A 17,142-nucleotide genomic window follows, 5' to 3' on the forward strand; every position below is an offset into this window, starting at 1 on the left:
TCCTCACACCACATGCTATACCCTCTGTTAAATTTAAATTAGAGCGACAACATACAATACGGACATCAATAAATAATGACCCGGTGCTGAAAAATGAATGCAACTCCGCTTTTTCTGTCCTGCCTTGCACTCTTGCCAGTAATCTTAACAATACTTCTTAAGGCACTACTTGAAAAAGGCTGAAAGCACATGATGTGAGAAAAATGTGCAAAAATATGTGCATTTATGTGCAAAATCCCACACATGAAGAGAAATGGAAAAAAAACAAAAAACAAAAAAAAAAAACAACCTCACTCCTGTTACACATCTGCAATCAGCAGAGAAACCTCAGGGGAGAACTTGAAAGAAGGGTGACCCAGTTACTAACCCCTTACCATAGAGCGATGTTTGTTCCACTATCTTATCCCAGCTCACTGGAGCACGTATAAACTCAACTTGTAGCGTTCCACTGCTGTGTGAATGAAGAGGAGACCCTTACATTTAGGGGAGGAGCTGGGGCTGTGAGGGACGTTGGGGCCTCCGTGCAACGTGCGCATCCCGTGGCAGCTGAGCGTCACCAGCCGCCAGATGATGGCCGTCTTGCCGGACCCCGCGTTGCCCACGATGACGGCACCGCGCCCCTCGCAGCTGCTCGTCTTTTTCAGGACCTCCTCCAGGCGCGTGAAGAGCCAGTCGCGGCCAACGAAAGGGGTTTCGGCCGTGATGCCGGGGACTTCAAACAGCAGCGGTTTCAGCATTATGTCAGCCTGCTTGAATGGCACCAACCTCCCTGCACAGAGGAAGAAAACAACGTTGAAGCTGCGCAAGAATAAATAAATCCATATTAGTGATGTTCGATAACACCGTTTTCACTTTGAACTGATACTGAGTAAAATTCGGGCTGGTATCGGCGATACCAATCTGATACGGATATTTTGTGTAAATGTGTCTGGTAAACCTAAAGAAAGTAGTGTATTTCAAACCATAGCTTCATAAAGAATACAAGACGTCAGAGTTTTTTAATGTATATTGAGGTAGAGGCCTTATTTACTTTATAGTTGAACAGAAAAAAACAAAAAAACAGGACACAATCATGCAAAATATGTGAAAAATGGTGTTTCAAACACTAAAAAAGTATATATTAATTCTGTCACTGTGCTCTCCTCTTGTGTCCTCATCATAAATTCCTCGTATTCTGTGTTGTGGTTTAACCTGAGGTGTTTCACGTTTAGTTTTACTTTCTCTGCTTTAGTTTACTTTGAAAAATTTGAGAGTCGATTTCAGAGCACAAACACCTGGTATCAGAAGTATCAACATTTCAATCCGCGCATCACTACTCCATATATTACATGTGTGAGTGGTTACAGCAGGGAAGTGCATACATGTTCCCGTGTATATCTCTGCAACAAGCTATATTTATACACTGATTCTCCCCCTGAGGCGCAGCCACAATATACCTTTGGAGTCATCACTCGCGCGTCCAGCTGTGTTGTGTTTGCGGACGGAGCCCCTGTGGCCAGCAGCCCTTTGGTTGTCCAGATAACTCAGATCCTCCAGTCGAGTGGAGCTTGTTGCTGCAAACAGAGAACGAGCAGGGAGCGGATTCAGAACGTGAGACGGGGGTTGCGGGTTATGCACATGCACACGCTGCAGATACTCCACTCGGTTATAGTATCCATGGAGACATAAACAGTTTTTCGCTCTTAATGATAAATGTTCGATGACCTTGAGGAGACAAGAGGGAGGAAGAGAGAAGAAAACAACTCATCTCGCAAAAACTGTAATCTCAAGCTGGGTCTGAAATGACCAAATGTTTCTTGCTCGTCTCACGCGTCAGGACAGCAAATTTGTGATAATCGGTGGAAACACGTCGCCGGCTGCAATGCAAAAATGTCTCAGCTGTCAGTGGCAAGATTACGCACGTTCCTCAGATCGCCAAATAAGCCACATAAAAGCCAGCGTGATGGATATAGTTGAGAACATGTTGTACTTAAGGGGAAGAAGCAAAAAGATAAGAGACCTTCACTCCCACAATTGCCTTATCCATCCACCCACTCGCACCACAGAGTTTACAGGTCAGCCAGGCTTAGTTTCTGCACTTTTTTTTTTTATCCAAGTTATTGTGAAAATTGAGGAAAAAAGAGCTTTGTGCACTTTTGTTCTTTTTTTTTTATAGCAAGATAAAATGAAGATACAATACTTTATAATATAATACAGCGGTCGTGGCTTTAGAGCAGATGTCGAGAGAAAAGTGAAGAACCTCTGTTTCAGTCTAATGATAGGTTGTATGTTCGCCTTCTATTAATAATGAAAGGGAATCTAATGAATTCAGACATGGCACAGAGACAGATAACCTCTAATATGCAGAAAAACAGAACTGTGTGTGCTTATTTGTTGCTTGTTCCAGAGTATCCAGCAGATACTTGATCAGTTTGAGGTGAATTTGCTGTTTTTCATCTTTTTTCATTTTTTATAGTTGTTCCTAAACAGTTTTTGTGTGTGTGTCTGTGTAGCAGGCTGCATCATGCTGTGGATGCCTAGGAGTGTCATTGCTATATGGTGAGGGTGCCTAGTCTGGTCTAGGTGGGTGCTGCTACGTTTCTAATTCACATCCACACCAATGCCAGGTCCAAAAGTTTCCCAGCACAACATTGAATTCTCACAAGGTGGTCAATGTCATTCACTTTTCCACTTTTACTGTCAGTGGTTGTGGCTGATCGTATATATGTATATATATATAAAATAAATAAATAAATCCAGTGTAAAATCTGAAAAGCTGGCATTACTGCTGCCACTAATCCCTTTAAAGTGGGGTTAAAAAAAGGCCCCCGGTCACGTTGCACCGTAACACAGCGCAGATCAGACCAATCAGACAGGCAGGGGACGAGACAGAGACTTCGCATTATTATTATTATCAGTCATGCAGTGCACATGTTAAATGTGGTAATCTTGGACCGTCTCAGAGAGCTGTGAGATGTGAGCCACACAACTTAAAGTTTCACGTTAGCTGGACCATGGCTCCATCTTCTTTATTTAGAGCTCACTTTCTGAAAATACTTGGGAACATACAGTTCAGAACATATTCTGATACGTCCACTATCCCTACGTGTGTCCACCACATCACGCAGCGGAAGAGTTGTGTAACAGGCCATTGGCCAGCTACTGAGGCCTGTAAATATTGTAATTTACAGGGCTGTTAGGAACTTGCAGCCTGTTCTGTGAAATACCCAGTACACAATAAAGGGCTCTCCAGTGCAAGACAAATCGATTACAGTGTGAATACAGTACGTATAATAAAAGAAAATAGATCAGGGACAAGCAATTAATGTGCCGCGCAATACTGAAAACATGAATTCCCCTCCAACAGGTGGAGGAGAATTTTCAGGATGAGGGACATGCATGAAATTACCATAATTGTCAAGCAAGAAAGGGAGAAGTGAGGACTGAAAGAACATCCACAGTGAGAGGATGGAGCACAGCCTGCTGCAGCAGTGAGAAGGAGGTGTGGAGTGGGATGAGAAATATTGCTGGCTAAAGACAGCCAGGCCAAATGGCTGAGTGGACGAGTGAAACGGTGAACGAGTTAAAATGTGTTTTTCGGCGAGTTTGACACAGGGACGCCAGGACAGCTCATCCCTCCGCTGACAGCCCAACCTATCCCACACTCACTGCCCACCTTTATGTTCCCTGTTGATGACAGAGTAGATGATTACCCTGCAGCCCCTGTTGATCCTTCATCACTTTAAAGGTCACTGCTGCGGCCCCCGGCCCCAGGCCTAGCCCCCGGCCTCCCTGATAGCCTCCCTTAAATCACGAGCAGCCCCTTCAGCGTCATTTCACAGGAACCTTTTCAACTTTAAAGAAACACATTTTGAGAAATGCCCTTTTTCCTGGCGGAGAGCTAAATGTGAACCAATGCCTTTCTGCAACATGTGACCCTAAATTTAGATTATTTTCACAATACTTACTGAGCACAATACAAGAGGAAACCTTGATACCTGACCAGGCATGCCATGCTGTCTTTCACAACCTGATTCGTGTCATGACGGTGTCAGGAGACAAGAATGTGCACGTACAATGGCGGCTGAGCTGTGACACCCATTTTCAATGCCAGCGCTTCTCCATCTTCCAACTTGACATTCGAAGCAAACTTGCAGGTAATATGTCATTTACAAAACTAGAAGTGTAAAAACAACCCACCGTACATGAGCTGCTACGTTTAACATCTGGGATTTCGTACAGATAACAAAAACACGATGCACTGTGTCGATTTGTGAGCTTCAGATGCACTATTAGGTAGATTACGGTACTCTTGCACCGCTGCAGGGTGATAATTTGGCTGATTCAACTTTTCTTTATGGAAGAAACTAGAAGATATGTGCATCTGAAGCTGTAGAGTCATGACGGGCTGTGTAAGACAAAGAACTACGTCAAACACACCACCGTGATTTTAAGAGTTTGTAAAAAACTAAAAGTGGTGTGGAAATGAAGTTGATCATTAAATCAAACAATGGTGAGCATTTTGTCCTTCTTACTGCGTTATTTTCAACCACAAAGATAGTGTTTCTGCTCAGGTTGTTACTATACCCTTCTGATTATTTACTGGACACAAGTGTCTTAGACGGAAGAGGAAACACTGACTAGGTGTTTGGTGACATAAGAGGAGGCCTTTTCCTATTTCCATGTGACAGGAATGTGGTTTAGTTATGGTCATCTTCATGACATGTGTATTCTTAGCTGTCGGAAGCTAACCAATTGCATGACAATGTCCGTCTTTGTAAGCACTATAAGAGACAAATGTTTTTCTGTTGTACCTTTGAGATCCACCCCGCCACTTCGTGTGTTGAGGTGTTGTACTGATATCCTATTGTAATTACAATATACTCAAATACTTTCAGTTTTGTGTGATTATTACGTGTGCAGTGTGCTACCTTGCAGAGACAATTTCCACCACAGTGGCAACACAAAATACCTGCACCAGTACCAAAAGCGGAATAGGTTGTGTGTCTGTTTGTGGTTCATTGCAGCGTTAAAATTTGGCGTTTTAATTCAGGACGGACGTAGCCCAAAACAATTCGTCACATATGTGCAACAACCCTGGTAGCATTGCTCTGTTTATGTGTCATTTATGTTTGTTGACCAGAGGTTCCTTGTTCCTTTACAATGTGTATAGCAAAGATAATGAAGGAAAAACATAAGCAGCCCACATATAGCTCAAGTAACTAGACAAGGATTTATGGTTTTGATGACTAAAGCATGTTTAAAATCCTGTTATGTTGTGGGTTTATTTAAAACTGAAATGATGAACTGTCTATAACCCTTATTCACTCTTGTTTCCAGTTGCTTTTGGCCGAGCTACGCATACTGTCTGCTAGGTTTAGTCAGATATTTAGGACAGATTCAGTTCAATCTTATTGACATAGCGTCAGTAGCAATCCAAACGGTCTCAAGATGCTTTACAGATACAACCAGAGCAAGAACTGAGGGGATGGTGGCAAGGATAAACTCCCCTTTTAACAGGAACAAACCTTGAGCAGAACCCAGCTCATATGGAGGGACCCATCTGCTCGAGGTCGGCCGGGTAGAGACAGAAAAAGAGCGAGAACGGAGCAGCAGGAGGAACGAGATGAATTCATACATACATCTGAATAAATCATCCGTGCAGCAGAAAAAAAAAACACGATATAAACAAGAGAACAAGATGTAGGCGACGCATGTTACATGACTGTTTCATAATGAATAAAAAGAATGGATAGCGGTAGCATTCAAAATATTCATTACGGAAATGTTCTTTAGGTACGAGGCACATACGGTGCCTGTTCTGTTCAGAACGCAAACAAAGCTTTCTGAGAATGTGTGTAGCTGTAATTTTTATTTCAATTTCACACAAGCCTTCTGCACTTTTCCATAATCACAACCAGGATGAATCATTGTTTTTGTAGGTCAGTATGACTATAACTGACCTCTCTCATGATAAAGAAGTTTAAATGTGCTTTAGACCCTCTTTCTGTTGACAGTCATCGTACTGTACAGCAGTTTCTGGCACTTCTGAGGGTGTCCTGGTGTGTCTGGCAACAGAATAGCTGTTAGTGGGAACCTTTGGGTCTCATGGGTTGAGGGGAGGGGCCTCAGTGGATCATCCCACAGATACTTGATCAGTTTGGGATCTAGAGAATCTGGAGGCCAGCTCAACACCTTGTGATGTTTTTCATGTTTATTTGAGTTTTTCCTAAACCATTTTTGTGTGTATGTGTGTGTGTCAGGCTGCATCCTGCTGGAGATGAGTGTCATTGCTATGAGGTGGGGGGTGCCTGGTCTGGTCTAGGTGGATGGTACACGTCTAAGTAACATCCACACGAATGAATGCCAGGTCCAAAACTTTCAAAGAAGAACAGTGTATTGTCACAAGACGGTCAATGTTATTTACTTCAGTGGTCATAATGTTGTGGCAAATTGGCGTAAGTAGCATTTTGGACCTTCAGTTATGCGTTGTAGGTTGTAATCTGCATGCAGTATTCTGTTTTCATTTGTTTGCCCTCGATGTCCTGCTGCTCTTTTACATTTTCATGTTTTAGCACTTTTAGTGTCCTTTAGTGCTGCTGTAACAACTACTTTTTTTCCATCCAGAAATAGATGGGCTTAATTTTTTTTACTTCAAATCATAAAGTGCATAATAATGTACACAACGAATGTGGAGAAAGATTCTGGCAGTCACCAGTGGCTAGCTTCATCTTCATCCCGAATTTCATCAAGAGTACCTACATGAAAGCACTGGCTGACAGAAGAAACTGGCAGCAATTACTGAGAATCCACTCCCGGGGGAATCTCTTCTTTTGCTCCCACCACAAATGAACTGACATCTAAGAGGAGGAAAAAGAGCCTTGTGCACCAGCATAGATCGTGACTGGAAAGGGAGGAGAGGGGGGGAGGGTGTATTTTTTATGAAAACTGGAGACCTCCCTGGACATTTAACTGGTACTGCTCACTGTGTGTATTCAGTGGTAAGTAGAGCACCAGTGCAGTGCAGTGTAGTGTAGTGTAGTGTACCTAGGTTCTGCATCACCGGGATCTTGCAAATTATGCTTCTACCGTAATGGTTGAATACTTGAAACATGCCAAGTCAACAATCAATTCAATCAATTTGCCATTCAGTCAATATTAATCAGTCCATTAATTAATCACCCAGGTCACAGCTGTCTTATTTATACTCTCATTAGCACACTTCATCTACTGTATAATGGAGGCATTAGTAACTCACTCAATAGCTTTCTGATGATGTTTCATTTACTTAATGTGTACAAGAACGGAGGTGTAAAGACGACACGTTTCGGTTTGACGGGGGTCTGCGTGTGGGACCGTTTCTTGGCTGGGAATGGTGACTTCCTGGAGTCTCTAGTGGTGGGCTAGCAACCCCAAGGTGACAGCAAGACTCCAGGAAATACGTTATAATTAGTGAGCTTTATATGGTGCCGGTAGGCGTATTTTATTCCCTTTGGATCATTGTTTTTCTCGGTTTCCTGGCTTAGCTAATGGGCTCCTGGCACCACATTCATATTGAATGGGCAGTTATTGATCTTTTCAGCTAATAAGTGATAAATCGTGTTATGCCAGAGTCACACTATTCTTTTAATTACAAAAAAAAATGTACCTGCCACCGAATTTGGACGGGGCATCACGAGGGAGGAAGTGCCGTGTACGTGGTGCTGTGGGAGGGGTCTTTTCGGCGCTGGCGGAGTCCTCGGCTCCATGATCTCGGTCCTAGGTAAGGCCTCGTCTGGCTGGGCTGTCAGATTGTCCCTGGCTGGCCCGAGATGGCGGTCCTCGCTTGCACGGCCCATTGCTCCAGCGCCGCCCCCCGGGCCTTCGTCCTTGGTCAGAACTTCGCTGGAGGTGCTGCGCTCCTCATTCTCGGAGGAACTGGTGATGGTTGCTGAGCAGTGCAAAGAACATATGCTAATCGCAGCCAAAAAGAGAAAACTAAGCCATGTTTCTAAAGAACATCTGGCTGTCATTTTTTTTTTCTTTTTTCTTAAGATCGACTAAAGACTCCGACTCCGGAGAAAAGCACATTTACCCAGTAAACATTCAAATGCAGCTGTTTCATCAAACGCACATTAAAAGCCCATCAATCAATTAGTTTTATCGTTCTCTATGAGCCCTTTGCCCCTTTGTATTCAACTATAAATACAAACTCTATTTAAGGAGAAAAAAGTGTCCTATTTCAGGAGAATCAGACCCATAAGCAACAAAGACAGCAGTGTCCCAGTTTTGACAGGAGGGAGCTGAAGCCTTAAGGCTGAAGTGGCACAGGCAGCGTAGAGACACTAGCTGTGGGGTAGGGGTGCACGCCGGACAAAGACTTAGACTCTGTGATGTTGAATCTTACTTCCCATCAGCTTGTAGGATGACGGGGCAATTTGAGGACAAGTCGAGTTAGGATTCTCTGATAAAACGGTTCCATATGGCGTTAAACGGGACGGCGACGTTTGTTTAGATCGTGCACGGCTAGCCTTCTGCATTGCATGTGTCGGATCTGGCAAGGATTCCCAAACATACACGTCAGCAACTCTCACCTATAATTCCACTGTCCTTGCTCTCAAGGGTTGAGGTGGGGCTCTGAGACGGAGGCCCGGGGCTGCTCCCGGGTCCAGAAGCAGGACATGGGAGGGGGCTGGAGAGGGTTCCACTGGGGCTGGTGCTCGTGCCACAGTGGGGAGAGGGTAAGGGTAAAGGCTGGGGCAAGGACTGGCCTCCAGCACCGGTGCTCAGGGTGGACGGGGGGCTCTCTGAACAGGGGGAAGCAGTGCTGCAGGTCAGAGTGGAGCTGGGACTCCCCCCCTGGGCAGAGGTATCACACTGAAGAACACAAAAGCAGACAGAGTTACAAGAAGTTAAGCTACGCATAAAGACAAAGGGAAGCACCATGAAAGACATAGAGGAGAAAAATAATAGAACAACACGTTTAATTCTCTTATTTCAAGAGTGAAGTAAATTGACTGTGTTAGTTGTCACCGCTTTAATGATGCTGCACTCTGCATGACACTGTTTGCCTTCATGCATGCTGCTTTGTGTGACTGTGACGGAGTGTGTTTGAGTGTGCACACAGATGGGAACTGAAAGGATAATTCCAGTTATTTCTATCCCGGCTGCCATTTTCCCACTTTTTCATAATGACGGCTGGTTGTACTCAAAACAAAATCACTTACTGTTGACGTTAACAATTTACTGTAAAAGTCTGTGTCCACACTGTCTGCTGTTCCACACGGATGATTTCAGAGACACCATTAATTTAGTTTTTTTTTTCTTCACAGACTGTACAATAAATATATACCTAAAAGAAAATGTTACTATAGCAGCATATAGATTATTGGAGCAGTGAGCACAGCTCTACAGTAGAGCAAAACACCAAGCAATTTTAAACACAGTAAGGTCTACAATGTACCATCTAGAAATTATTTCTTCAAAAACAGAATCGCATCTGTTGACAAAGACACCCACTTTTTAAGAGTAAAGAAAATATACAGAGGTGTTAACTACTCTTAATTTCTTTCTAGACTGTCAAATAAATCTTATTGTATTGTTTTTACGTTTTCGTTCACGTTTGTATAACACGTGTTTTATATCTCAAGACATTTTATTTTTTAATTTTAAAGAATATTTCGAACCTAATTTTAAAGGACCAGCGTGCAGGATGTCCAGAGACACCCAGTGGTGAAGTTGCAGATTGCAAGCAACCCTCCCTCTGATTTTTATTCAAGGTCAGAGATTTGGAACAAACCACAAGTTGCTCGACTTACTCATGACCTTAAAACAGCATTTGTTTGAGTTGCAGTCGTAACATTCTCCAGCATGGAAAAAATGGCTTTGCTTGTCAGCAGTCAGTAGTTTGAACTTCATGTGTGGCAACATGTCAGGAGTAGTTATGGCTCCTCTTAATAATGCATGAGCTTGATCCTAAATAGAGAGGCTACTTTAACATCCTTTTCTTTATTTGTATATCCTCCTCATCATGAACAATATGCCAAATGTGGATATTCTGGATTTAATGCTCCTGAACATCATAAACTCTCATCTAAACTCACTTTAACTTAAGGATCAGAAATAACTACTTTCTTAAAGCAAACAAAGCAGAAGAGAGAAGAATCTTAACTAATATGTTTACTGTTATAGAGAAGTCATAGAGATTGCTAACACTCAAATAAACAATGTCTTTCTATCTTGCAGCGTTTACTTTTCCTCTGCCATCTTATTCTCATTTTTTTTTATTAATAAGTATAGCAATCAGCAAAACATAAATCAAATATTGTATCTGTTCATTTATGGCTAGGAAATAAGTGAGCATAAAACAGCAAGCTCCGACAAATGCCATGGTATTGTTTGCACACTGCTTGGCAGCAACAATGCAACAACACTCTCGCCAGCAGCTGATGTCGCCATGACAACGGTGTCAACGATAAGACACATTAAAAACCACATTCATTATGGCAAGATAATCTCCAGCTAAACTGTATATTCACTAATACTCAATAATCATTTATTAATCTCTAAACGATTTTTTTTTTCCAAATACGAGGGGATGGGATGAGTCCAGATTTAGTTGCTGTTTGGTCTGGACAGTGGTCTGGACTTCGGAAAGAGAGTGTGTCCCTTCTGGGCTACTGTAGAAACACAACAACATGGTGGAACGGGCGAGAGAAGTCGTGACAGCAGCCGGGTTCATTTGTCGCCAAAGATAATATAATTATGAATATTAGATTCCATTACTGCAAGGAGATTCACCCTAAACCTGGCACACAAGATCCTTAAGAGGGTGTGAAGTGTGAAATTCTTCATTGCTGTTTTTTTAATATTCCTGATTCTTGTGTTTTTGATCGTGTGCATCTCAGGCCTCCTCAAACTGAAACAACATTCCTGCACCTCGGAGACTGTAGGGAGACAAGGCAGCTGAGTTTAAACATCTCACTGTTATTCCCTTTATACCAAAGCCTCATCTATCTTAGCCAGGACAGCCCACATTCCTCATATGAGCCTCGCTATCTCTGTGAAACTGACTGAATCTGGAGCTCAGGTGGTGGAATGAGGCTGAGAAAATGGGCCAAGGCTGAGCAATGCAAAGGCAAAAGAGATGGAGAGACGTACTGTAAGCACGAGCGGTAACTCATCACGCGGAGGGGTTAAACTAATAGAGCACTGAGTCCAGACCAACACAATGATGAATTTCTTTTTTTTTTTTTTTTACACAAGGTGCTGAATGTGTCCCTGCATACGCCTGCATTTTAAATAACATATCTTAATAAAGCAGAAGATCTGAGATCCTGACAGCAATTTACAGTCTAACAAATGAAGGTTGTTTCAGTCTATTCATTGATATTTTGATATGACTTGACAGCATGGGGTCATTAAATCAATATGCCGCCCTACCTTCTTTTCCCTCCTGTCCTCCATAGGAGAGCTAGCAGTGCCGGCCGTTGCTTCTCCCAATAAAAAGCATAGTCTGGTCATCAGTTCCTGGCTTGAGAGGGAGGAGCCAGGCTGGGGCTCCACGTGGAGGTCTGGAAGACACACACATTCAGGACACGGGGATTAACGAGCAAATGGAGGCACAGCAGGTCAAATGACACCGCCGTCGAACCGATGCTCCCGTTTCGGAGCGACGGTGGCTCGCTCGCGAGGTTCCCACCCAGCAGCGTCTGTGTGGCGACTGCAAGAAAATGTATGCATCCACAGGTCAGCGCGGCCCCAGCTGCACTGATTATGAATGCACACATAGTGGCTTTCCAGTCCCCGGTTGAGGCGGCGGCGGGAGGTTGTGTAGGGTTGTGAGTTCGCCTGTGCACATGCCTGCCAGGTGCACTCGGTTGAGGGACGAGTTGTGAATTTCAATGAGATTGGTGTCGACTCCGGAGCAAAGGGAGGGTGTGCCTCAGCTCTGCCTTCGCTATTGCTCCCGGGGAGATTGGCTGACAGAGGCCATGTGCTGCATTCATTTATCACTGTTTAAGGCTCCCCGGTGCTTTGACCTCCAACCCCTGCTCCGCTTCAGATCCGGCGCTCACCTCGGCAAAGCGAGGCTTCTCCGCGCCGTACCCAGCCCGAGCGACGCATGCCTCCGTTCTCACACCTCGTCCGTGTCCTGCTATCAGCTGAGTAACATGCATATTGAGCAGGCATATAAACAGGATGACAAGACACCACAGATTACAGGAACAGCTCACTCCTCCTCACACACATCTTTTCGTTTTGACATCGCATTTCATTTCGCACCCCCTTCGCCGATTCAGCTCAACTGCGTGCCGATCGCAAGCCTCGTCTGTGTGTTTTTCGTTTCTTTTTTTTTCTTTTTTTGAGAGGCAAGCCCGGTCACTTTTGTTTGTAGTTAAGCCTTTGTCGACACTCTTTTCGCAGCTGAGGATCTGCTTAAGTCTTGGGTGGGATGTGGTATTTCAGCGAGAGGGAGGAGAGAAAACTTTGCATTTAGTCAGCAGAGCACCGAGACCCAATGTGGAGTAACATGAGGACACTGAACGTCCAGTGCTATTCATCAAACCACCTAGCAGTTGCCATTGGAAACGGGAAGCTGAGAGGTGCCTGGCAACCGGGATGGAAGATGCCTCATAAAATCTGTATAGCCTAAGGGTAGCCCTCCGGTCAGAAACACAATGAAAGCTAGCGGATATGTAAGTATTTGCAACATTAATGTTTTTAATCTAAACACAGCTGTGTAGGCAGCACGTAGAGGAGTCAGGGCAAAGAATTAGGTGAAACTGTAATCAACAATACACTAAACATTACACAGACATCTCGGTCTATACGTCGCCTCTGAAAGGAAAAACTTAATGGAAAGCCTTTTTGATGTTATTAAAACACACACACTCTCTCTCTCTCATCTCAGTCTCATTCTCATTCAGTTTCACTGATCAATAACCTGTAAAAAAACAGACATGATGCAAAAAAAAAACACACGCCCACACGCTCCTGTTCTCACCTCTGTGGTCTGCCCTGCCACGGCACGAGGCAAAGACAGGAGGTTCTCTCGGACTGGAGGAGTCATCCACATACTCCGGCTTCCTTACCCGTCCTTCGGCCACAGCAAAGAGGCAGGAGGGAGAGCGAAGGAGAGCAGGCAGGGTGGGAGGGAGGGAGGGAGGGAGGGAGGGAGGGAGAGGGTGGAGATAGGGAGGGATATGAAAGAAAGTGAGAGAGGGGGAGAGAGAGAATGAGGGAGAGATTAAGCTTCTCCAGATGAGATCTGTGGTGCAGAATTTGAATTGTGTCCCAGGAGTACAAAGCAGAATGTACAGAGCGCGAGCCATGCATGCAAACAGAACAACATTCACCGTACTGTGGGCATTTATCTATAATGTATTAACACTGCTAACGTGTGTGTGTGGTGTGTGTGTGTGTGTGTATGGACAGCGGTGCACACTGTGTGGGTGTGTCTCAATTTATGCACAAAATCTCAGGGTTCTCGGAAGCGCACATACTTTAGGACCGGAGATGAGAGGTCTCTAAAAACTGAAATGTCCTGTGTTTTTTATTTATTTTTTTATACTCAAGGTTATTTAGTGTATGAACGATGCACGTGAATAGACTCGGAAACACTCTGCAGTCGAAGAAACAGTTTCATATTTGACTCTGCGTGGCCACACAAGAAAATAAGAAGCACAATATATGTTTTTACCAGCTGTAGATATTTTTTTTTTGTCATACTTGTCAGGTGTGTTGAAGAAAAACAAGGCAGGGCTGCGTGCAATGAAATGTAATAGCTCCCTTTTATTGAACGGCTGTACCTGCTGCGGGACACCGCCACCTAGTGCTTCTTTTCAGGTGTGGCAGCCTATTCAAACACCAAGTATGTTTTCTTTTAATCTTTTCCCAACAATTTTCGGATGATTAAATTTTTGCAGAAATATACTGCTTTAGTAATAATAAATATGCATGTATATTTATTTATTAGTTACAAAACTTGTCCAATTAAATATTCATAAAGTACAGTAAAATGCAGAATCTGACCATCAAATGAAACAGAGAAGAAGATTTTCGCACAAATGATGATGATGGTGATAATGTTCTGTCCTCTACAGAAGTTTGTGAGGTTTTCATGCAACTACACAAATAATTTGGAGAAAATTTGTTGTGCAGCTTCCTCCCGTGAATGGAAATCTGAACCACACAATACACAGAGAATGCATTTTTTTTGTTAGGATAGGAAACGTGTGCTGTCCAATTTTAAAAAGAAATTTCACGTCTTTATTCAAAGATCTTTCTACCCTTTCACATTGCTTACCTTTTGTCAGCATTTTGTTTTTTTAGACTCTTGAGGATTCAACAAGTATGTGAGCACGAAGTAGAAAGGGTGAGAAGCTGCCATGTTGCTGTGTATGTAATCTTATTACAAAGCAATTAACTACTTCTGCTGCTACATTTATAGTGGTTCATATAATGTTTGTTCACACAGTTTAAATCAGGAGGATTTATGATAAAACTGGAACCGTACCGTGTATTATTTAATGTGGAATTTAATTTGAAACTGGCCAAGGCCATTGAAAACATGAAAACAGTGCTCAGCCTCCATTCAGACCAGTTAAAGGGGAGTTGAAGGCAGAAGAAAGAAATGTAATTTTTGTAACTGAATATTTTACTATGATTTTTGTTTTTCTCCTTCTGAGTTTCAGTTGATGGGAGACACGTTTTAGAGGAAGAAATGGAAGAGGAAAGATCATATGGCTATTTCCTGTGGGGCACAGATTTCAGATCGCTGGCAAAACTTTGGTTCCACATCGCAGCTATTTGTGTAGTCAAAAGTGTCATGAAACACTTGCATGGCCACATGGGATGCGGTCAACAGTAAGCGGGCCTTTAGTTCAGATTTCATATATTTTGCCTTCGATCACGACTTTGATATTTTATCCAAAAGTTATCTCCAATCTCTAAATTGACCTACCTAGTTGAGGTTCCTTGCCTAAAGTTATTTTGCTTAATTATTTACCCTTACAATCTGTCACATGTTTTCAGGCCCTGGGGGGGAAAGTCTGTACGCTCTCGTGTTTTCACGTCATGTATGGAACAGCCAAACGCAGAGAGGCTCCCCACTAATCAAGGCAGGGACATGAAAGCAATCAGTTTCTTTGTAGCTTCCCCCTGATGCGCGGCTCCTCGTCACTCTCAGTTGTTCACACCGAGACCACGCTCTGTTTTGATTGCTATCGCTATTCCAGTTGAACCCACCTGGGAACTTGACGCACGAGTGGGAGGGGGCTATGTTGGGCTGGCGAGGGAGAAGAGGGGAGGACGGTAAAGAAATGGACACGCCTTTGGTCAGCCTCGCCGGTTTTCCCGGGCTTTCAGTGTGAGTGGCCCGCTGGCCGCTGACCCGCTGCAGGGTGCTGTGGGCGTACACCTCGCCACCTACGAAAGAAGAAACGAAGGGAAGAGTTCATCCGACAGACGTGCAATCAGATTGAGCACTGCAGAGAGAGAGCAGAAGCCAATAAAATACATCTCACAATAAAGCTGCGGCAGAGCAAACATATCTTGTCTTCGAAGCAGATTGCTGGATGAGGTAATGGAAAGTTGGCGTTGCCAGAATGTCTATTTAAGGGAATGGGATCACACTTGCCTAAACAGGGTACATTTATTAAATTATAATTCAATATTTCAATCATTTTCCACTCAAACGGGCATTAAGGAGGAGAACTCACAAAGCCATGTGATTACAGAAGTCCTTACTGCCACTTATCCTGATGTACTTGATTGCAGCAGTGTGCGCCACGGTGTAATTGAGTCATTCATTTCCTTTAAACGAGTCTGTTTTGGCTGTTATTACCACGAGCCAAATAAAGAATCACATATCCACCATAAACTCATTCAGTCTGTTGCATAATTCCTGAACGTATATATATATATATATATATATATATATATATAAATATATGTAAAGATCACTGACTTTTAATGAGCCGCGTGAAACAAAGCGAATATGTGACATCTCTCTGCAAATGGTCAGAGTAATGTCAACATACTGTAAACATTCGATATCATTTTAATGAGACTGACACAGTTCTCCATCTTCCTCTCTGTTCTTGCTACCCAGTGCGGCACGCAGTTAAATATTGATGAGCAGCATAGTTGCTCTAATACCAGCTCTGCTTATGTTCATGTCTCTCCGCTGCACAGTCTGAAATCTGCCCTGTACTGCGGTGGGTTGACAAGTTCAGCCTGAGAAATGTACAAACAGCCTCGCTTAAACTGCAAAATGTCTAAAGGAAAAAAAAAAGGGAGGGAAAGTTTTTTGAGTTCACAGCACGTTTAAACCAAATGCACAGGTTAATATCGTTCACTTTCATCCACTCAAAATTTCAGTGTGTTTAATAGGTCAGGATGTTTGCTTAACCCACTCTAACTTTGCCTGACACACTTTAAATGCAAGCAGCGGGACTCTGTGTTAAGGACAGAACACACTGGTGAATTAGGCTAATTGAAATGGCTCATCTTGAATCACCCATGAGGAGAGAACCTGAATGAAGCCCTAGCGTGTGCAAAATAAGGTGAATCTCCCTCTATACACATTATAAAACACATGTGATCAAAAAAAAAGATGAATGAAATGTAATTAAATGAGATACATGTCGGAATGTGCAATGTTATTTTAGCAAACATGACATTTTTACTTTACATACACTTCATTTTTTTTGTCTTACCTGCATGTCCCCGGTTCTTCTTTTCCCCTCGTTTTCCTCCTCCATCTCTCTTGTTTCCAAACACTGCTCTGAACATATCTGGTGCTGCTGCTGCTTCGCTGTGGAAGGAAAAGTAAAATGTTCATTTGAATTAGGAACACTTTATTTCAAGCAACTATACCCCCACTGTTAGTCCTTAATTCAACTGCCAAAGAGCCAGATGGTGTGTGTTGTTGTTGTTGTGTTTTTTTAGGCCATAATCACTGACTAGTCTTAAAATAGATATTACACACTTATTATTGGTGCACACAAGGGAGGTCACACACTTTTTTTAACAAAAAAAAAAAAATAAATAAATAAATAAATGTCATAATAAAATCGAGCCTTAAGTTACCTGTTCTCTTAAGTCCTCTTTGGTGGCCGCCGCATGTCTTCACATAAATCCACAGGAAGCTGTCGGTAGAACGACTGAACCCACGGAGTC

The 17,142-nt window shown here is 43.1% G+C and overlaps 1 protein-coding gene across 1 annotated transcript in view; it reads right to left on the reverse strand.

The window, feature by feature from the left end:
• The window catches only part of LOC125005279 (protein TANC1-like), a 36,549-nt gene extending 19,407 nt beyond the window's left edge, over positions 1-17,142 (reverse strand). Inside the window, exons 1-9 of the mRNA XM_047580516.1 lie at positions 17,053-17,142; positions 16,680-16,777; positions 15,208-15,387; positions 12,965-13,057; positions 11,401-11,531; positions 8,553-8,835; positions 7,628-7,909; positions 1,437-1,553; positions 479-769 (exon numbers count right to left, since the gene is read on the reverse strand). Coding sequence (XP_047436472.1) covers positions 479-769; positions 1,437-1,553; positions 7,628-7,909; positions 8,553-8,835; positions 11,401-11,531; positions 12,965-13,057; positions 15,208-15,387; positions 16,680-16,755 — 1,453 coding nt within the window. The 5' untranslated portion in view covers positions 16,756-16,777; positions 17,053-17,142. The remainder of the gene's footprint in view (positions 1-478; positions 770-1,436; positions 1,554-7,627; positions 7,910-8,552; positions 8,836-11,400; positions 11,532-12,964; positions 13,058-15,207; positions 15,388-16,679; positions 16,778-17,052) is intronic.

The sequence above is a fragment of the Mugil cephalus genome, chromosome 3 (assembly GCF_022458985.1).
Source record: "Mugil cephalus isolate CIBA_MC_2020 chromosome 3, CIBA_Mcephalus_1.1, whole genome shotgun sequence".
NCBI lineage: Eukaryota > Metazoa > Chordata > Actinopteri > Mugiliformes > Mugilidae > Mugil > Mugil cephalus.